This window comes from Fusarium oxysporum, chromosome IV (assembly GCF_013085055.1).
Source record: "Fusarium oxysporum Fo47 chromosome IV, complete sequence".
Lineage (NCBI taxonomy): Eukaryota > Fungi > Ascomycota > Sordariomycetes > Hypocreales > Nectriaceae > Fusarium > Fusarium oxysporum.
The window spans coordinates 484,964-502,083 of NC_072843.1; the positions used below are offsets into that span (position 1 = coordinate 484,964).

Below are 17,120 nucleotides of genomic sequence, written 5' to 3' on the forward strand. Positions count from 1 at the left end.
GCACGGAAATTCCTCAACGTCCCCGCTGCCTTACGCGTGGCCACGCCTGACACCGGTCAACCACCAAATCCACACATCGTTGAGCTCCAAACGCGTTGATCGCGTTCTTGAATCCGGCGACATGTTTGGCATTCTCGAGACCGTCCAAGTGCCCCATTCGGGCATCTACAACAGCTATGAAGACCTTTTCAAACAACTCAGCGACGGCATGGAAAAGGAAGGCTACAAGATTGTCAAAGCTAGATCCCATCGAGGCAAAGTGGGTGGTGCCGACGTCCCGGGGAACGACATAGTACGATGCGATCTTGTCTGCGATCGCGGCGGGAGGCCGTATCGATGCATGGCGACAAAACACAAGACGACGACAAAGAAGACGGACTGTCCTTGGAAAGCAAAGGCGGTTCATCGGAAGACTATGGGGGGATGGGTACTGACAATTACGTGCGATCAGCATAACCACGAGCCCGGTACACCCGAACCACCGACGCCCGAAGCTGCGAGCGAGGACGAGACGAATATGATGGACGACCTGGAAGGTGAGCATAGTTTGGATCCGGCTGCGACGCCGCTCCTGACGCCTTGGCAAGACGAAGGGCCACAACCTGATCAGGAGACTCAAGCTGCAATCCAGGTCGCGGGTGTCTCCAACGCAGTTCTTCGTCTGACCGGCGAGACTTTCCATCAATTCAAGAGCGAGTATCGCAAGATGTCGCATCCGGATCGTGTTGCGCAGCTATCGCATCTTCAGCTCCGCGTTGCAGCCATCTATGCTGTTCAGAATGAGGATCTGCAACGACAAAAGAGGCAAGAAGCTCAAGACAAGCGCCATCGACAAATTGAAGAGACAAAGAGGCAATCCTCCGTGCAGAAGCAGCGGGCTAGACAACGTCGACAGCAAGTGGTGGAGCAGAACCATCAGCAGCAGCAACAGCAGCAACAGCAGCAGCAGCAACAGCAGCAACAGCAAATGCATCAGCACATCCAACAACAACAACTGCCTCAACAAACCACCCAAGCCCAAGTACAAGCCCAAGCACAGGCCCAAGCACAAGCGCAGGCGCAGGCTCAAGCTCAGGCCCAAGCCATGATGCAATCACAGCTGTATCTCCCGCAGAACCCTCAGCAGGCCGCAATTGCGGTGCCAACGATGGATATGCCGCAGTTTCAGCATTACGTGGCTCCGGCTAATAAGAGGATGCGCGGGCGGACTTCTCAAGGTGGACAACAAACTCAATAGCAAGGAGAATACGGCGTTTGGGAATCAGGAGCCTTTGTAAAATGATCAGCATTGTACTCCGTAGAATGATCAGTATTGCGTGTAGTTTTTTTAGTTTTTTTTTTGAACTTCTTTTTAAAAAAGACAGGCCTGGCAGGGCATGTCGTTAACGGATTGATGTGGGGGTGTGTGCCAAAATTGTTAGTAGAGATTTAGGTAGAATGGGCCTGGCCCCTGGAGAGTAAGAAATCATGGACCTTATATAGGGATGCCAAAATTAACTCATTAAAACAGCCACCCGAGCTTATACTAAACCTTTTTGTCACTTAGATCAAGGCACTGCAGCTCCTCACCGCCAAAATTTCTAAAGATTTTGCCAAAAATCTGCCCCACCATCCCGCTTTTGCAAATATCCAGACTTTGTGAAGCATCAAGATAAATAACCAAAATGGCGACAATTGTACCCCCGCCGTCGAAACGGCAGAAGAGAGAAGAGCTTGAGCGCTCTCAGATTCAACAAGATGTTACAGCGATTGCTTCTGGGCCTGCTGGCTCGTTCAAGGCGAGGTTCTTGGATGGAGATGGAAAGCAGATGGCAGATGTGATTGAGGTTCCTCTTGCGGATGCTTCAGAAAAGAACTTGTCGCTTCTTTTGAATACTTTACTTGCTAGGGTTTGTCGCCTAATGTGTACTTGTTGAGCTTTGCTGACTTGCCTAGGAAAAAGAGGAATTTCTCCCATATCGATTCCGAATTCACATCCCAGATACCGATATCATCGTGGACCAATACCCTACCGATCTCCTCCAGCTTCTCCGCAACCATGGCATCGAGAACCCCTTTGAAACAACTGTCACACTTAGCGCCGAGCCACAGGCCGTCTTCAAGGTCCAGCCCGTAACGCGCATGTCCCATAAGATCCCCGGCCATGGCGAAGCAATTCTCGCAGCTCAATTCAGCCCCAAGAACAGTAATCGACTAGCGACAGGTTCTGGAGATAAGACAGCGCGGATATGGGATACTGATACTGGAACACCCAAGTACACACTCTCCGGCCATGGTGGATGGGTGTTGGCAGTTGCTTGGTCCCCCGATGGTGCACGTCTCGCTACTGGAAGTATGGATAAGTCCGTTCGACTCTGGGATCCAGAAACTGGAAAGGCTGTTGGAAACCCCTGGACAGGTCATTCAAAGTGGGTGACCAATATCGTCTGGGAGCCTTATCATCTCTGGAGAGACGGTACACCTCGGTTAGCCAGTGCAAGCAAAGATGCAACAGTCCGGATATGGGTTGTCAACACAGGAAAGACCGAGCATGTCCTATCCGGCCACAAGAGCAGTGTAAGCTGTGTGCGCTGGGGAGGCGAGGGTCTCGTATACAGCGCCAGTCACGACAAGACGGTCCGAGTATGGAATGCTGAGAAGGGAACCCTTGTGCACACCTTGTCATCTCACGTCCACTGGGTGAATCATCTTGCGCTCTCAACAGATTTTGTCTTGAGGACTGGGTTCTACGACCATACACCTGTTCCTGATACGGAGGAGGGAAAGAGAAGTAAGGCCAAGGAGAGGTTTGAGAAGGCTGCCAAGTTTCAGGGGAGAATCGCTGAGCGGTTGGTTACTGCTAGTGATGATTTCACTATGTATCTCTGGGATCCAGCTCAGAGCACAAAGCCTGTTGCGCGTATGTTGGGACATCAGAAGCAAGTGAACCATGTCACTTTCTCACCAGATGGATCTCTCATTGCCAGTGCAGGCTGGGATAACCACACCAAGCTCTGGAGTGCAAGGTAAGCCTCCGAACCCCCCTCTCGTTCTCGCATACTAACAATCACAGGGACGGCAAATTTATCAACACTCTCCGCGGCCACGTAGCTCCCGTCTACCAATGCGCCTTCTCAGCAGACTCCCGCCTTCTCGTAACAGCATCTAAGGACACAACACTCAAGGTGTGGTCAATGGCCTCTCACAAACTCGCCGTGGATCTGCCCGGCCACCAGGACGAAGTGTACGCGGTGGATTGGGCACCAGATGGAAAGAGGGTTGGCAGCGGTGGTAAAGACAAGGCCGTTCGGCTGTGGCGGAATTAGAATCCCGAAAATGGTGTTTGTTACTGTTACAAGTCAAGATACCCCTAAAGTGATTCATAAGTTTGCTGTGCCGTGCATGTCACTGGATGGATGTCTGGGATGATACTATGTAGGTGATGCGTAGAAAACGGGCTTGGCTTATCTTTCACAATGAGATCTGTAGGCGCATACGCGGCGCTCAGCACGGGAGACTTCCGAATCTCACGCAACACTTGACAATGTTCCAGTCTCATTTCTTTTGTCAAGCAGGGGCCTCGTAGCAGATCATGCATGCACGGGAGTTGAGGAGAGCTTCTAGACTATGATCCAAGATACAATCCCACCGGGAACTGAACACCCTCGATCGAGTTGCGGCTTTTCAAGGCAGTCAAGTTGATAGGTCCGCTTGTATGCAGATGGGCCTCTTTTTACCTGATGTTACTATAGTTCTGTTGGAAACACGTATGAAGACTAGATGAGTTGGTAATGAGGACAGTGGGCTGGAGTGAGGCTCGCGATCTGTTGGAACTGTCTAGAAAGTGGTGTTGGTGCTGTGGGGTAAGCAACCCATGTCGAAGCTAAATGTACTTTATCCCGAATTCCCGAAGCAAAGTTCGTAGCTAAACTTGGAAGCGAAATATCTAGAATTATCTTTGAAGTTGGCTCTAACATCTCATCTCGATCACGTAGAAAACCTCATCCTGCATGTCTTCGAATCAGGCTTGGATGCCCAGCCATCCTAAGCGGATCATATCGGACCCGGACCGGCGTTGCATCTCCAAGTGATGTTTCCTTTTTTTCTCGAAAAGTCAAGCACCTTGCAAACTTACAGCCTGCCATCGACACCACGAGGTTTCCCCGCCGATCGTGAGTGGATGATATGACCCCGGAAAACATCGGGCAGCGAGCAGCCCAAAGAGATGCGGGGAATTCAGAATATGGCTAACATCAAAACACAAGTACAGTAGTACTCACTCAGGTAGAGAGGCCAGTGTGCTCTTGAATGAGGTGTTGCAAGCGCTTACACGCAGAAAAAAAAAACGCAGTTGTCCGGTCCCGTTGCGGGCCCCCGGTACTCCGGCCGGCTGTGGGCTCAGGTGAAAGCCGAATATCCCTGCTGCCGCATTGTGTGATGTTACGGGAATCCGGTGCTTGGAAAGTTGGAGTAGATGCATGCATGTTGCATGCACTGTAGACATGATCATATCAGAGGATAGTGATTTCCATGTGACACGGACCGTCATTACCCCAATAACTTACTCAATTATTCTTGTCCATTGCCCCGAGGCACAGTCTCGGGTTGGACCAAGACGTGAAGAGGCACAGGAATTACTCCACCACGGAGAAGCTGCGGGGTGCAGCCAAGTTGAGAAGCAATATCGAGAATAGGAAAGGGTCCCCTGACGATCTTCTAGAGAGAAAGTTTACTGTTTGTTAGTATCTACAGACCTTAAACCGTGACTCGTTATCCAAGGACGGAACACCCGGGCTTGGTATGCGATGGAAGCTGTCCGATGAAAACAATGCGCATATCGCCATATCCTGCAAGTTGCACACGCATCCCATCTCAGATGCACGCCACCAACCGCATGCATCTCTCCAATCGCATGGTCCATGCGGTTTTTAATCTCAGGATTTTTAATATAATGCGGCAAATTCAGTCAGTCTGATGCGAAGACGGGAAGTAGAAACGGCCCGTGTAAGACGGCGTGGTATGGCAGACGGGCCGGTGCAGCCAGTTTTTGGACAAGGGTGCAAGATGATCTTTTGAGTGAAGTGCATGGAGTGAGGCAGATGAGGGAAAGATGAAGAGATAATTTTGGCTTGGCGCGGTTGGTGAGATGGTGGTGGTTGTTTCAGGCGTAGTTCAGACGGTGATGGTTACCATGGATATCATGAACGCGTACATGTCAAGAATAGCCGGCTTTACGTAGAGCATGGTGCATGGACCCGAGTTTAGACAGTGTCCTTCATGTTCGGACTACGAAACCTTTATAGAATAATCTCATACAGCAGTCAATGTTCTATACCTTTCTCTCGCTGGGCCCTGGTCACGATCATACCGCGGTGCAACTCCAAATGCCTGAGTATAAGATAGTTACCAAACAAGCTATCATTCATCAGGCATGTGAAGTGCATGATCGACGAAATACAAGAGGGCGTGTCGATTTGAGAGGCCGCCTAATGTCCCAGCCATTGGGGTAACTGTGCACCTACAGGTAACCAACCTACAGGCCCGAGAGATTGGTTAATAGCCTCCCACCAACACTGCATCACCACCACCTCACATCAACCGGAGGCATTTTCTCTATTCGTAGACCAATGACGCCTGGTTATTTCCATGTACATCTCCTTCCCCATTGATCAACACATCCAGGCACAGTCAATCAGTGTTTTTACATCGCCTTATGCACGAGGTTTCTTACCCAAGTGCCGAATTATCATGTCACTTTTGACTCTCTATCATATCAGCCAAACAGAAACATTACCGGACCTCGCTGTTGACTCTGTCTCATCATCCATACATCATCCTTGTTTTTTCTGCTTCTCGACCCGCGTTTAGCCTACCCGCTCTGTAAAGCTCCGCCTAAACAAACAATGACAGGCTATCGTGGGGCCTGAAAACTCCACACACGTTGTCTTTCTTTGTTCATCGGTCCACGCTCCGATTTATCTTGACTTGTTTCGTTAGTGGCGTTGTTTTTTTGTCTCATCACGAGAAAGAATCAAAAGCTCAGAGAGGAAAAGCTTCAGATTAGGTGCTAACTACATAGAAAGAAAAGAAAAGACCAGGTTTTTATACCGATTGATGCCCCTCTTGGTTTGGCTGTCTTACACCACACCCCTCCTCAATTGGACATGAATATTCCACCTTGTTCCAAGCTATCAACTTTTAAACCTGACCTGAACTTGGTTCTTCGTGGATCACGGACCAAACTCTCCTGTCTCAAGATCCTCAACAACTGATCCCGATTGCTTTTCTCACAAACTACGTCACGATTGATTTCTTTCTGTGCGTTGGATGTTTCCTATTTTTTGTTGAACCGCCTCTTTTGAGTCTCCTTTCTTGTTTCTGTCAACTGCAGTATTCTATCATAGCACACTTTGAATCGGCCCTTCATCACAGTCCAAAAAATTGTCCGCTTCTCTGTTCATATGGTGCTCATACTATAATTCTCCACTTGAGCAGACGATTTTCTTTTATTTATCAGGTACCAACGGTTCTCGCTTGAGGCTTAAAAACTGCCCTTGTCAATACCCATTCCAGCAGCCTAAAGGTTGTAGAGCAATCATTACGTCAGAGTGAGCGCTCTACTTTACTGGCTGCATTTCCTCACATTCCCTGTCTGCTATACACCCATCCAATTCATCCAGACAACCGCACTCCAGTCCAGACCATTTCGAAACTGACAGGGCTACTTTATAGGTTGATCCTTGACTGGAAAATACCTCTCAAACAAATTCCTTTATTAATTGTCGATCAACCCTCGGCAACAGAAAAAAAAAAGGAGCTGTTTAAGCAACGATCTCGGAGCTATCCAAGCTTGATCAACCGTGCAACAGTATAACCACCTGACGAATCTCACGACACGGAGCAACAGCGGCCATATCGGAGATTTTCTCGTCCAAATTACATTTGGTCTTTTTGGTTTCATTTATCATCGTTGCAGATTCCCTTCTTTCTGCCGTGCGCATTCAACCATTTGCGGTGCCATTCGCCACTTTCGGCTCGATCTTACAGCTGAGCGCATCTGCGACAAAGAGGCGTTTTGCCTGTGACAAGCTACATCCCTCAACAAAACTCGACTCCTCTGCCACTCGTATTTCCAGTTCTACATCCACATGAAGTCGTCATACGAGAGAATTCAATAGTATCTCAACCAACTTGATTCTCGTTAACCTTTCACATCAACCAAGACTCGAACTAGAAAGGACAAGAACTCTACACCAACAAATTAGCTTCTTGAGCAATTCTCACACAAAACTTCAGCCAAAATGACGGTCTTTGTGTGTTCTCTGTATGTTGCCTCCCTCGATGATTTTTTGTTGCTTCCCCGCTCTAGCCCCTCCATCGTTAAAAGCCCACCAAACCTTGGCGAAAAATGACGAGCACTAACATGATGATAGCTTCCTCCCCAAGACAATTCACTTCACCCTCCCCGGTACACCTCCTCTCGGCGCCGATCCAACTCGAGCTTCATTGTCCGGATCCTCAAACCCCAAGCCTACAAAAGCTGCTACTCTTCCTCCCAAGCCCAAACCTGCTGCTCCAACCGGTGGTCGACCTGCGCCTCTAGCTCGCCAACCGAGTCTTTTCCAGAAAGAGGATATAACGCCTCCTCATACACCGACCGAAGAGGCTGATTCCAATTTGTTCGCGAACGAAGATGGATTCAGAATACAATTTCCTCATGGCGCTAGCTCCAGCATTGAGCATGCAAAGACCTGGGGCAGCCGAGCCAACCAGCCCAAGTCTCGCGCCAGCTCTCCTCCTCCCTCCGCTTCGCTCTCCGAAAACAATCGAACAATGCAAAAGGCCCGTGAGCTTGGTCGTCAGGGAGTTCTTCAACCGAGATCTCTAGTTAGAAGCGACAGCCACGATCGAGTCTTTGCCTCAGCCGGCTGGATGGTTGTTAATGCCGACCAGGGCAATGGTGGTCTTCGCAATGCTGCTGATGCTGCTGCTCGCGATGGCAAGATTGACGATATTACCTGGGTGGGCACTCTTGGTATGCCCACTGATGCCCTTGAAGGCACACAGCAGAAAGAGGACATTGAGGCTGTTCTAGCGAACGAACATAACATGTTGACTGTCTTTTGTTCCGATAAGGATTTTGATGGTCACTATGCTCATTTCTGCAAGCACATCCTGTGGCCTGTCTTCCATTACCAGATCCCCGACAACCCCAAGAGCAAAGCCTACGAGGACCACTCGTGGAAGTACTACGTCAACGTTAACCAGGCCTTTGCCGACCAGATTGTCAAGAACTGGAAGCGAGGTGATGTCATCTGGATCCACGATTACCATCTGCTTCTTGTTCCTGGAATGGTCCGCAAGAAGCTCCCCGAGGCCAAGATTGGCTTCTTCTTACACGTCGCTTTCCCTTCTTCTGAGGTCTTCAGATGCTTGGCTGTCAGGAAAGAGCTTCTAGAGGGTATGCTCGGTGCCAACCTTGTTGGCTTCCAAATTCACGAGTACGGACGTCATTTCCTCCAGACTTGCAGTCGTATCTTGAGTGCCGAGGCTACACCGGATGGTCTTCAGCTTGAAGATCGATTTGTCGATGTCATTCACCTTGCCATTGGTATCGATCCTGTCAGCCTTCGTGAGCATCTTGATGCCCCAGATGTTGCAAAGTGGCTACAGGTTCTGCAGGAGCGATACAAGGGTAAGAAGCTCATTGTTGCTCGTGACAAGCTTGATCACGTCCGTGGTGTTCGTCAGAAGCTTCTTTCTTACGAACTCTTCCTTAACAAGAATCCTCAGTGGCGCGAGAACGCTGTTCTCATCCAAGTTGCCCTTTCATCCAACGAAAAGAGTGATCTCGAGGCCACCGTTAGCGACATTGTGACCAGAGTCAACTCATCGTGGGCCAACCTGGCGTATCAGCCTGTGGTATACCTCAAGCAAGATATTGACTATGCTCAGTACCTTGCTCTGTTGACCATTGCCGATGCGCTCATGATTACCAGCCAACGTGAGGGTATGAACTTGACATCCCACGAGTATCTTTTCTGCCAAGATGGAAAGCTTTTGCCGGAGAAGAAGCACGGTTCTCTGATTCTCTCCGAATTCACCGGAACTTCTTCCCTCTTCGCCAAGAATGAACTTGCTGTGAACCCTTGGGATTACCGACAGTGCGCCGATGCTATCAAGCAAGCTTTGGAAATGGGCGAGGAAGAGAAGGATAGAAGATGGGAGAATCTATACAAACGTGTCAACGGCCACACCGGCTCTCATTGGTTCACCGAGTTTCTTGGTCGCCTGGATATTGTGTATGAGGAGCAGCACAAGCGCGATCAGACATCGGTTCCTCGATTGTCGATTCCCGCCCTATCTAACAAATACCTGAAGGCGGAGCGTCGACTTTTTATCATTGACTATGAGGGTACCTTGGTAGCTTGGGGCCCTGTCAACCAGATCATTCCCATCAGCCCCCAGCGAACACTTGATGTATTGAACGACCTGCTCCTTGACGAGCGCAACACTGTCTACGTCATGTCTGGCCGACGACCTGAGGAGCTTGATAGAGTCTTTCGCCGAGTTCCCAACCTGGGCCTGATTGCTGAGAATGGATGCTTTCTCAAGGTCCATGGCAGCGATTCGTGGACTGAGATGGCTGATCTCGAACACGTCAAGGATTGGAAGGAGTCAGTGCGGCCTATCATGACATACTACCTCGAGCGAACCCCTGGTGCTGAGATTGAGGAGCGTCGCTGCAGTCTGATTTTCCACTACAAGAGCGCGGAGGACTATGAGTCCGCTTCACGACAGGCTTCAGATTGCGCCAGTCACGTCAATGATGCCTGCGAGTCTCAGCGCGTCCATGCTATTGCCCTGGACGGGTGCATCGCTGTTGAGCCTATAGATTGGACTAAGCGAACCGCTGCCAGGCAGGTGTTTGAGACTCTGAAGACGGAAATGAGCTCTACGCAAGAGCACAAGACACCCGTTGACTTTTTGATGGTCATCGGCGATGGACGAGAGGATGAGAAGGTCTTTAAGTGGGCAAACAGACTTCAAGACGACGGATCAGTACAGAACGTCGTCACCGTCAGTCTTGGTAACCGCAACACCGAAGCAACAGCCACCCTTACGCAGGGTGTCAGTGGTACGTTTCTCTTTCCGACAGATCCATGTTGAGCAGTATACTAACTTTTTTCAGGCGTCCTCTCTTGTCTCCAGCGTCTCGCTTCTCTTGACTCCTGACTACAGGCTTATTGTGGAATTATTGCGTGTTATTGCATTTGTCTTTGTGCCGTTGGCGTTGGGTCAGCGGGCGCAGGGGAATTAAAACGATCGTCACGTCCAGTAACTCGGCGACACCAAAAGAGTAGTTCTATATGATGTTTTTCTTTTTATAGTTGTTTCGTTAGAGTCGTTATGATGGGTATGGGCTACAATGAGGAAAGGTTTCATTATTAGGGACTCTCGCGAGTAAATGGTTTCTTACACACTCTACTCTCATTCGTATTTCTTTGCATGTTTCATCTGGACGGATTAAAGCGAGTCTGCTATCATACAGAAGATATAGAAAATGAATAGAAGGATATAACTTCATCCATCCCAATTGCTATACGCCTCCCGCCGTTTCCGACATCCCTTGACTCTCAACAAAACGTTAATTCCCGTTCCAACCGTTTTCCCGCCCACGCATGACATCACACTGGTGAAATCCAGCTGCTCAGCAGCGAATTATGCGCCCTGAAAACAGCCAAAAATAAACTGCCGCAGAGCACCCCGCGCCTTGCGACATCGGCCCAAATAATTCTTATTGGGAGTCAGCGGGATTGCCAAAGCATCTTCTCGTTCTTACTACGACTTACTGAGAGCTTATAAATGTAAGTGGCTTGAGGTTATAAAAGAGGCTGAATTGGACGTTGACTTTTTTTTTGGCTGTAGTGCTTCTTTGTATCGCAATCATGACTGCTTTTCCTCCTCCTCCTGTTAATACCATTGACTGGTCCAACGTGGGCTTCAAGGTCCGCGAAGGTTAGCTCCCTACTCAATTGACTACCCTTGAAGCTATTGTATTGACAATCGCAGTCAATGGTCATATTGAATCAACATACAGTCGAAGCACAGGAAAATGGACCCCTCTTCACTTCGTCGCCGACCCCTTCATGCGCATTCACGGCATGGCGCCAGCTCTCAACTACGGCCAACAAGCCTACGAAGGTCTCAAGGCCTTCCGAACTCCCAACGACGAAGCAATCACCATCTTCCGGCCCAACCGCAACGCAAAACGTCTTCAACACTCTGCGGAAGTCGTGTCAATGCCCCATGTCCCCGAGGAGCTGTTCCTCGATGCCGTTCGTGCTGCTGTCGCTTTAAACGCCGAATATGTTCCTCCTCACGACACTGGCGCTGCGCTGTATATTCGACCACAGTTGTATGGATCGAGCGCTCAGCTGGGTCTTTCACCGCCAGATGAGTATATCTTTGCGGTGTTTGTCATTCCTACGGGTGTTTACCACGGCGCTCATCCTGTTAAAGCACTTATTCTTGAGGACTTTGATCGTGCGGCGCCGAATGGCACGGGTAATGCAAAGGTTGGTGGCAACTACGCTCCTGTGCTGCGATGGAGCGATAAGGCGCGTGACGAGGGCTACGGTATCACGCTGCACCTGGACAGTGTGCGCCACGAAGAGATTGACGAGTTCAGCACGAGCGGCTTCATCGGTGTCAAGGACAACGGGGGACAAGTCACCCTCGCGGTACCGGACTCCAAGTGCGTTATCGAGAGTGTCACGAGCGATAGCATCCAGGAGCTAGCGCGCAGCTACGGATGGACCGTGGAGAAGAGGGCGATCAAGTATGAGGAGCTCAAGGAGTTTACAGAGGTTTTCGCGGCGGGTACTGCGGCGGCGCTGGTGCCGATTAGGAGTATTACGCGACGTGTTGGTGGAGGGGAGGATGTTGTTACGTATATCAAGGACGGGAGTGAAGAGCCTGGGCCGCTGTTTGAGAAGTTGCTCACGCATCTGAAGGATATCCAGCTTGGACGGGCTGAGGATTCTTTTGGGTGGAGATATCCTGTTGGTGAGAAGGATAAGGAGATTGCTGGTGCGCCTGGGGGACGAAACGGTGATGCTACAACCGTTGATCAGATGGATTAACTTATCTATGAAGAATATGAATGAGAGGAAATGGTTACCGTGTTAGTCGCACTCGCGATACTGACCCGTCTCGTCTATCTCGAGTTTCCAAGGACCGTGTTTGCGCTTTGTCCCGCGACCCCCGTCGCTGGTTACGGCTCGCCGCATGGTACAACGGAAGTTGGACAAACAGACCACCCTTTGGGGTTTGCGGAGCCGGAGGAGGTGTAACGGGCCCGGCAATTCTCATATATACAACCATCCAACCTTGAAATACAAGCCGTGAATCTCCCCCTTAATCCCTCTCTACCAAAACCACTCCACTCCGACAAATCTCCTCACTGTTGATACAGAACAGAATGTGCACATACTCCTTCCAACGCATGGTATGCTGCTGCGCCAAGGGCCCCGAGTGCCCCCAAATGACCCGCGGCCGCGCCATCATCGGCGGCGAGGCCTTCCACTACATCGACATGTTCTACGCGGTGGACGACCTGGGTTCGGCGTGCGACTACCAGCGACGGCTGTTTGGGCGGAACGCGGGCCCCACGATGCACTGTCCGAGATATGCGTTTGACGACAAGAGGATCATCAAGGGGAGCTTCAGGAAGAGTGAACTGGCGTGTGTCAAGTGTGCCGAGACGTGTGCGCCGCCGAGCTGTAGTTGGCAGGCTCCTAGGGCGGAGGGGAAGGAGGAGGGGAAGTAGAAGACGGCCCCACACGGAGGAGGTTCGGAGCGGAAGACGGAGGAGGATACGGAGAGCACGGAAGATGGATTTGGGATGAGATTTGTTGAGGGAGGATGTTACTGACGTTATTGAAAACTATTTAATGTCCATTTACACCGTTCGACTTTCCGTTTGTCACCAAACTGCCATGGGCCCCAGAACCAGGAGCACCTTGGCGTGCAGCAGGACTCTTATTCTTGTCCACAATTCCATTCGCAAGCTTGTTCTTCCCATCAGAAGTCATACCATTGTGCGTGCCATTAAATGCCATGTTAGAAATTCCATCGTATCCTTTGATACCGGTTGACTTCTCCAATCTCTCCGCAATCTCAGGATCAACCTCACGGAAGATGGCAATCTGTCGCTTCAACGGCTCCTCCTGCTTACACAGCTTCATCTTGCCGGTCACATTGTTGATGAACCTCTCTCGCGCAGGCTCATCAAATACGTTTCGCCAAAGTGCGCGAGGGGCGTTGAAGTCCTCTGGTCGGATTTCGGTGAGGAATGTGATAGCTTCCCCAGTGAAATGTCCATGAGTCTTGTCTAGATCCACAGCGCGGGAGCGGAATTTGATAGGATCAATGGAGGAAAGATAATTCGGTCGTGCGCCCTGGTTATAGAATGCCATTTGGCCGTCACGCTGGAAGTTACCGAATTGATACCCTGTGCGTGTTGCGTTGACAGGCAATTGCTGGTAATTCACACCGAGACGATGGCGATGGGTGTCTGGGTAAGAGAACAACCGGGATTGAAGAACGGGATCGGCCGATGGCTCGACACCGGGAGGAAGATGAGAAGGATTGAAAGCAATCTGCTCAACTTCCGCAAAGTAGTTGATTGCGTTCTCGTTGAGTGTGAACTCTCCGACCTTGCGGCGAGGGAATTGCTTCTGAGGCCAGACATGCGTGAGGTCAAAGACGTTGATCTTTTGCTTCTCCCACAACTCCTCAGCTTCCTTGGCAGTCATGGTCTGAACCTCAAGAGTCCATTTAGGGTAGTCTCCATTCTGAATAGCTTCGTACAAATCCTTTTGTGAGTGATCTGGGGAGTAGTCAGCTGACTCTTCCTGGGTGACAAAATCGACACCCTGCATGGACTTGAGGTGGATTTGACAGTAAACCCATTCACCAGCCTTGTTAATGAGCTTGAAAGTATGGCCACTATAGCCATGCATTTGTCTGTAATTCTTCGGAATCCCCCTGTCACCCATTAGGATCATGACTTGGTGGATTGACTCGGGGTTTTGGGAGAGGTAATCCCAGAACATGAATGAATCGTCGGCATGAGTGAGATGGGTACCTTATCTGTTAGCCATGCGATTAATTATAGAGAAGATCAAAACTTACTTGGGTCTCGCTTCTGGGTGTGGATGAAGTGAGGGAACTTGGCCGGGTCCCTCAAAAAGAAGACAGGCGTGTTGTTGAAGACCATATCCCAGTTCTCCATAAATCAGCATCTCACCACAACTGTATGACGAATTCACTTACTCCCTCATCAGTCCTCATCTTAACCGAAAACCCCCTCGGATCTCTCGCCATATCATGCGATCCCGACTCACCACCCACCGTCGAAAACCTCATACTAACAGAACATCTCTTCCCCTTCTCCGACAGGATATCCGCCAGGCACAAATCATCCAGCGGGTCCGTACACTCAAAATAACCATGCGCACCACTTCCTTTTGCGTGGACAACACGCTCGGGAATACGCTCGCGGTCAAAGTGTGAAAGGAGATCGATCAGGTGGAAGTCTTGTAGGAGAAGGGGCCCGTTTTCACCGGCTCGTTGGGTTTCGTAGGGATGGGCGACGGGGATGCCGTTGGAGGTGGTGTAGAGGGTTTCTTTGGATGAGGCTTGACGGTCTGTTTCGTAGGATTGGAATTGGCTTGCTACGTGGGCTGCGAAGGAGGTGTCTGTTGCTGAAGGCGCCATTTTGACTGATTATCGTGAACTTCTATATCTTCAAGGTAACTAAGTCATAGGGCTTCACTGTGGTAGTTCACGATGGAGGTCACTCTTATATACAAGCCACATTTCCCCGGATAGTTCATCCTGTCATACATCCAGCCTCCCATCGGGATCCGGTCTTCGTAATTGGTAAATTCTGTCTATGACGCGGTGAACAAGGCTTGAGCATCAAGGGATCGAAAATTGTCGATTACCATTCAAATCACGATGATTGGCTTATCTGGATGTTCATGATGCCCTGCTTTGAGACATGACATCATGACAGCCACGTCAACCATCGACGATTTATACTGACATCTCGGGATGTGGACAGTGATAAGTGAGGGTTTATAGGGAGATAGGGAATATCATAAGAAAATTGGGTCGAAGGATTTGTTGAAGATGTTTTTATGGATATTTTATCTGTCAAGCATTTGCCAAGCTAGATCTGAGATCTTAGGCTCGTGGGTGGGTTACATTCTAAGATCGTGATGTCGTCAACGTACCCTGTACCCCTTCATGAGACTTCTTTTTATCTCAATTGACGATGTTAATTGTAAATACGCGAGAGAATTGCATTTCTATTATTAATTTTCTCTTACCCATATTCTTAAATTCCGTAAACCACCACCTGTTTGTTAGTTGACTTACCTTTGACTTACCTGAACTCCCAAATCAACAGCCAGCAGCAAATGACAAACCCGGCTCACGCTGCAGGTTAGCACTCAAATAGACTTAAGTAGAAGCTGTTCATCAAGATGAGAAACATACTCACCCTTCTCAAAACGCTTCAACTGCTCCTCCCACTGCGGAACACGATGTCCCAGCCCAAGAACATCCATCATCAAACCCTTCCAAACATCCTTATCATCCCTCCCATTGATGCTGATAATCTTCCCAACGCAGCTCTTAAACTCCTCCGCATCGGCCTGTGCAATGACAACAATCCTCGCCAGAATCTTGGTCCAGTTCCTCAAAAGCTCGTGATCGAACGTCATCTGCGAGTATCTAAACTCCACAGTCGTAGGAGACCCTTCAAGGTTCTCTCCACGGTCTGAAACACTTACATTGTGATCTCGCAAAGACATTGCGAAGCCGCACCGATGAACACGTGCTTTTCTGAGGCGCAGACTGAGATCAGCGAGGATAGTGCTGCCCCATACGCCGTAGAGCATCTTGTAAATGTGCTGGGGATACCAGTTGTTCCACTTGCCTGGTTTCATAGCATCCATACAAGGAACATGCTGATTGAGTGTGGTAGGGTCTTCGAGGGACTTGTGAAGGTCCATGTCCATTGCTAAAGATGAGTTTTCGCAGATTGGCATTGAGAAACCACTTTTCCAGCGTGGAGGCGCGACGAGACGGAGAAGGAGAGTGTTCTCGAGAAGGATAACGATGGTGGCGATCTTTTGGGCGAGAAGAATGGTCATACCTGTTTCAACACCAACGTGGACATGCATCCCGCATGAATCATCAGCAGAGATTTGAAGATCCAGCTGTCTAAGGTTCGTTAGAGCAGTGTTCATAGTAGCAAGTCCAGAGTCCAACTCACCAGAGTGAAAAACAGGAGTCGTTATCTCCACACCATCCCACATTCGCTCTTTACTCAACGGATGAGCGAGTTCAAGAAACTCAGTCTTGAATATAAAACAACGCTCCGAGACGATTTCTCCACAAGACAGTATCTCTGGGAATTGCAGTGCGCAGTCACCGCTGAATTGGTTGTCCTTGGGGACCGTAGCGCAAATAGTGCATCTGTCATCTGGAGGATGACAGCATTGCGCTGCGATGGGGAGGGAGGTTCGCTTTGCGAGGAGGTCTGCCATATTGAAACGGGATGCTGCTGAGGGGGAGATTAAGCGCCACATGCGGTAGGAGTCGGGTAAGGGGGTCATGAGTTCCAGCTCGACTCCGAAGGTGATGTTTTGGTAGGAAGGCATGTTTGCTATCAGATATTGGGGGGAAATATCTGAATGGCGCTGTGGTGGTGAGGATGGTGATGAATGAGATTGAGAGATGCACTTTGAGTTTTAAATACATATTTATGAGAGACGCTGCTTCTTTGATGCTCGTGTGTTGCTCAATTTTGATATTGTGTGGGACAATGCTTCCATGAACAGTCACTGAGTTCACTTACATGTTGTGCTGTTGTGTGAAGCTCACTGTTCAGACTAAACAATGAGAGCCTCAAGCCAGACAAAGAATTGTCCCCACGAATATGTTCCGTCAGGCAGGATACCATTCTACTCAAGACGAACAAGGTAATTATAGCCTCGATTGCACTGAACAAGCGCGAAACAATGGCTTCAATCTGAGCATCTACTGAGCCAGAAACCATCAGA

The 17,120-nt window shown here is 49.6% G+C and overlaps 5 protein-coding genes across 5 annotated transcripts; 3 read left to right on the forward strand and 2 right to left on the reverse strand.

The window, feature by feature from the left end:
• Nucleotides 1-121: 121 nt before the first annotated feature.
• FOBCDRAFT_249332 (WD domain-containing protein) lies at nt 122-3,575 on the forward strand (the record flags this gene model as incomplete). Its single annotated transcript, XM_031180095.3, has 4 exons — nt 122-1,217; nt 1,711-1,889; nt 1,936-3,005; nt 3,053-3,575. The coding sequence occupies 4 exons, from the start codon at nt 122-124 to the stop codon at nt 3,303-3,305; spliced, it is 2,598 nt and encodes an 865-aa protein (XP_031045982.2). The 3' UTR covers nt 3,306-3,575.
• Nucleotides 3,576-6,973: 3,398 nt separating this feature from the next.
• On the forward strand, nt 6,974-10,301 carry FOBCDRAFT_26798 (glycosyltransferase family 20-domain-containing protein). The gene is made up of 3 exons (XM_031180092.3): nt 6,974-7,303; nt 7,413-10,117; nt 10,172-10,301. The coding sequence occupies exons 1-3, from the start codon at nt 7,281-7,283 to the stop codon at nt 10,213-10,215; spliced, it is 2,772 nt and encodes a 923-aa protein (XP_031045979.2). The 5' UTR covers nt 6,974-7,280; the 3' UTR covers nt 10,216-10,301.
• A 502-nt stretch (nt 10,302-10,803) lies between these two features.
• Nucleotides 10,804-12,175, forward strand: FOBCDRAFT_26816 (aminotransferase). Its single transcript, XM_031180091.3, has 3 exons — nt 10,804-10,847; nt 10,909-10,998; nt 11,053-12,175. The coding sequence occupies exons 2-3, from the start codon at nt 10,929-10,931 to the stop codon at nt 12,123-12,125; spliced, it is 1,143 nt and encodes a 380-aa protein (XP_031045978.2). The 5' UTR covers nt 10,804-10,847; nt 10,909-10,928; the 3' UTR covers nt 12,126-12,175.
• A 757-nt stretch (nt 12,176-12,932) lies between these two features.
• On the reverse strand, nt 12,933-14,763 carry FOBCDRAFT_291156 (catalase C; the record flags this gene model as incomplete). Its single annotated transcript, XM_031180089.2, has 3 exons — nt 12,933-14,131; nt 14,179-14,272; nt 14,320-14,763. The coding sequence occupies 3 exons, from the start codon at nt 14,761-14,763 to the stop codon at nt 12,933-12,935; spliced, it is 1,737 nt and encodes a 578-aa protein (XP_031045976.2).
• Nucleotides 14,764-15,388: 625 nt separating this feature from the next.
• FOBCDRAFT_238613 (uncharacterized protein) lies at nt 15,389-16,718 on the reverse strand (the record flags this gene model as incomplete). The annotated part of the gene is made up of 4 exons (XM_059610226.1): nt 15,389-15,409; nt 15,441-15,502; nt 15,554-15,776; nt 15,846-16,718. 4 exons carry the CDS (start codon nt 16,716-16,718, stop codon nt 15,389-15,391), a joined length of 1,179 nt encoding a protein of 392 aa, XP_059464618.1.
• Between the last annotated feature and the right edge of the window lie 402 nt (nt 16,719-17,120).

Bases quoted from the DNA above. Each gene is read 5' to 3' on its own strand.
- FOBCDRAFT_26816 (XM_031180091.3), top strand. From the start codon at position 10,929: ATGACTGCTTTTCCTCCTCCTCCTGTTAATACCATTGACTGGTCCAAC. The intron at 10,999-11,052 runs GTTAGCTCCCTA...TGACAATCGCAG, and splicing joins GGGCTTCAAGGTCCGCGAAG to TCAATGGTCATATTGAATCA.
- FOBCDRAFT_26798 (XM_031180092.3), top strand. From the start codon at position 7,281: ATGACGGTCTTTGTGTGTTCTCT. The intron at 7,304-7,412 runs GTATGTTGCCTC...ACATGATGATAG, and splicing joins ACGGTCTTTGTGTGTTCTCT to CTTCCTCCCCAAGACAATTC. The intron at 10,118-10,171 runs GTACGTTTCTCT...AACTTTTTTCAG, and splicing joins CCTTACGCAGGGTGTCAGTG to GCGTCCTCTCTTGTCTCCAG.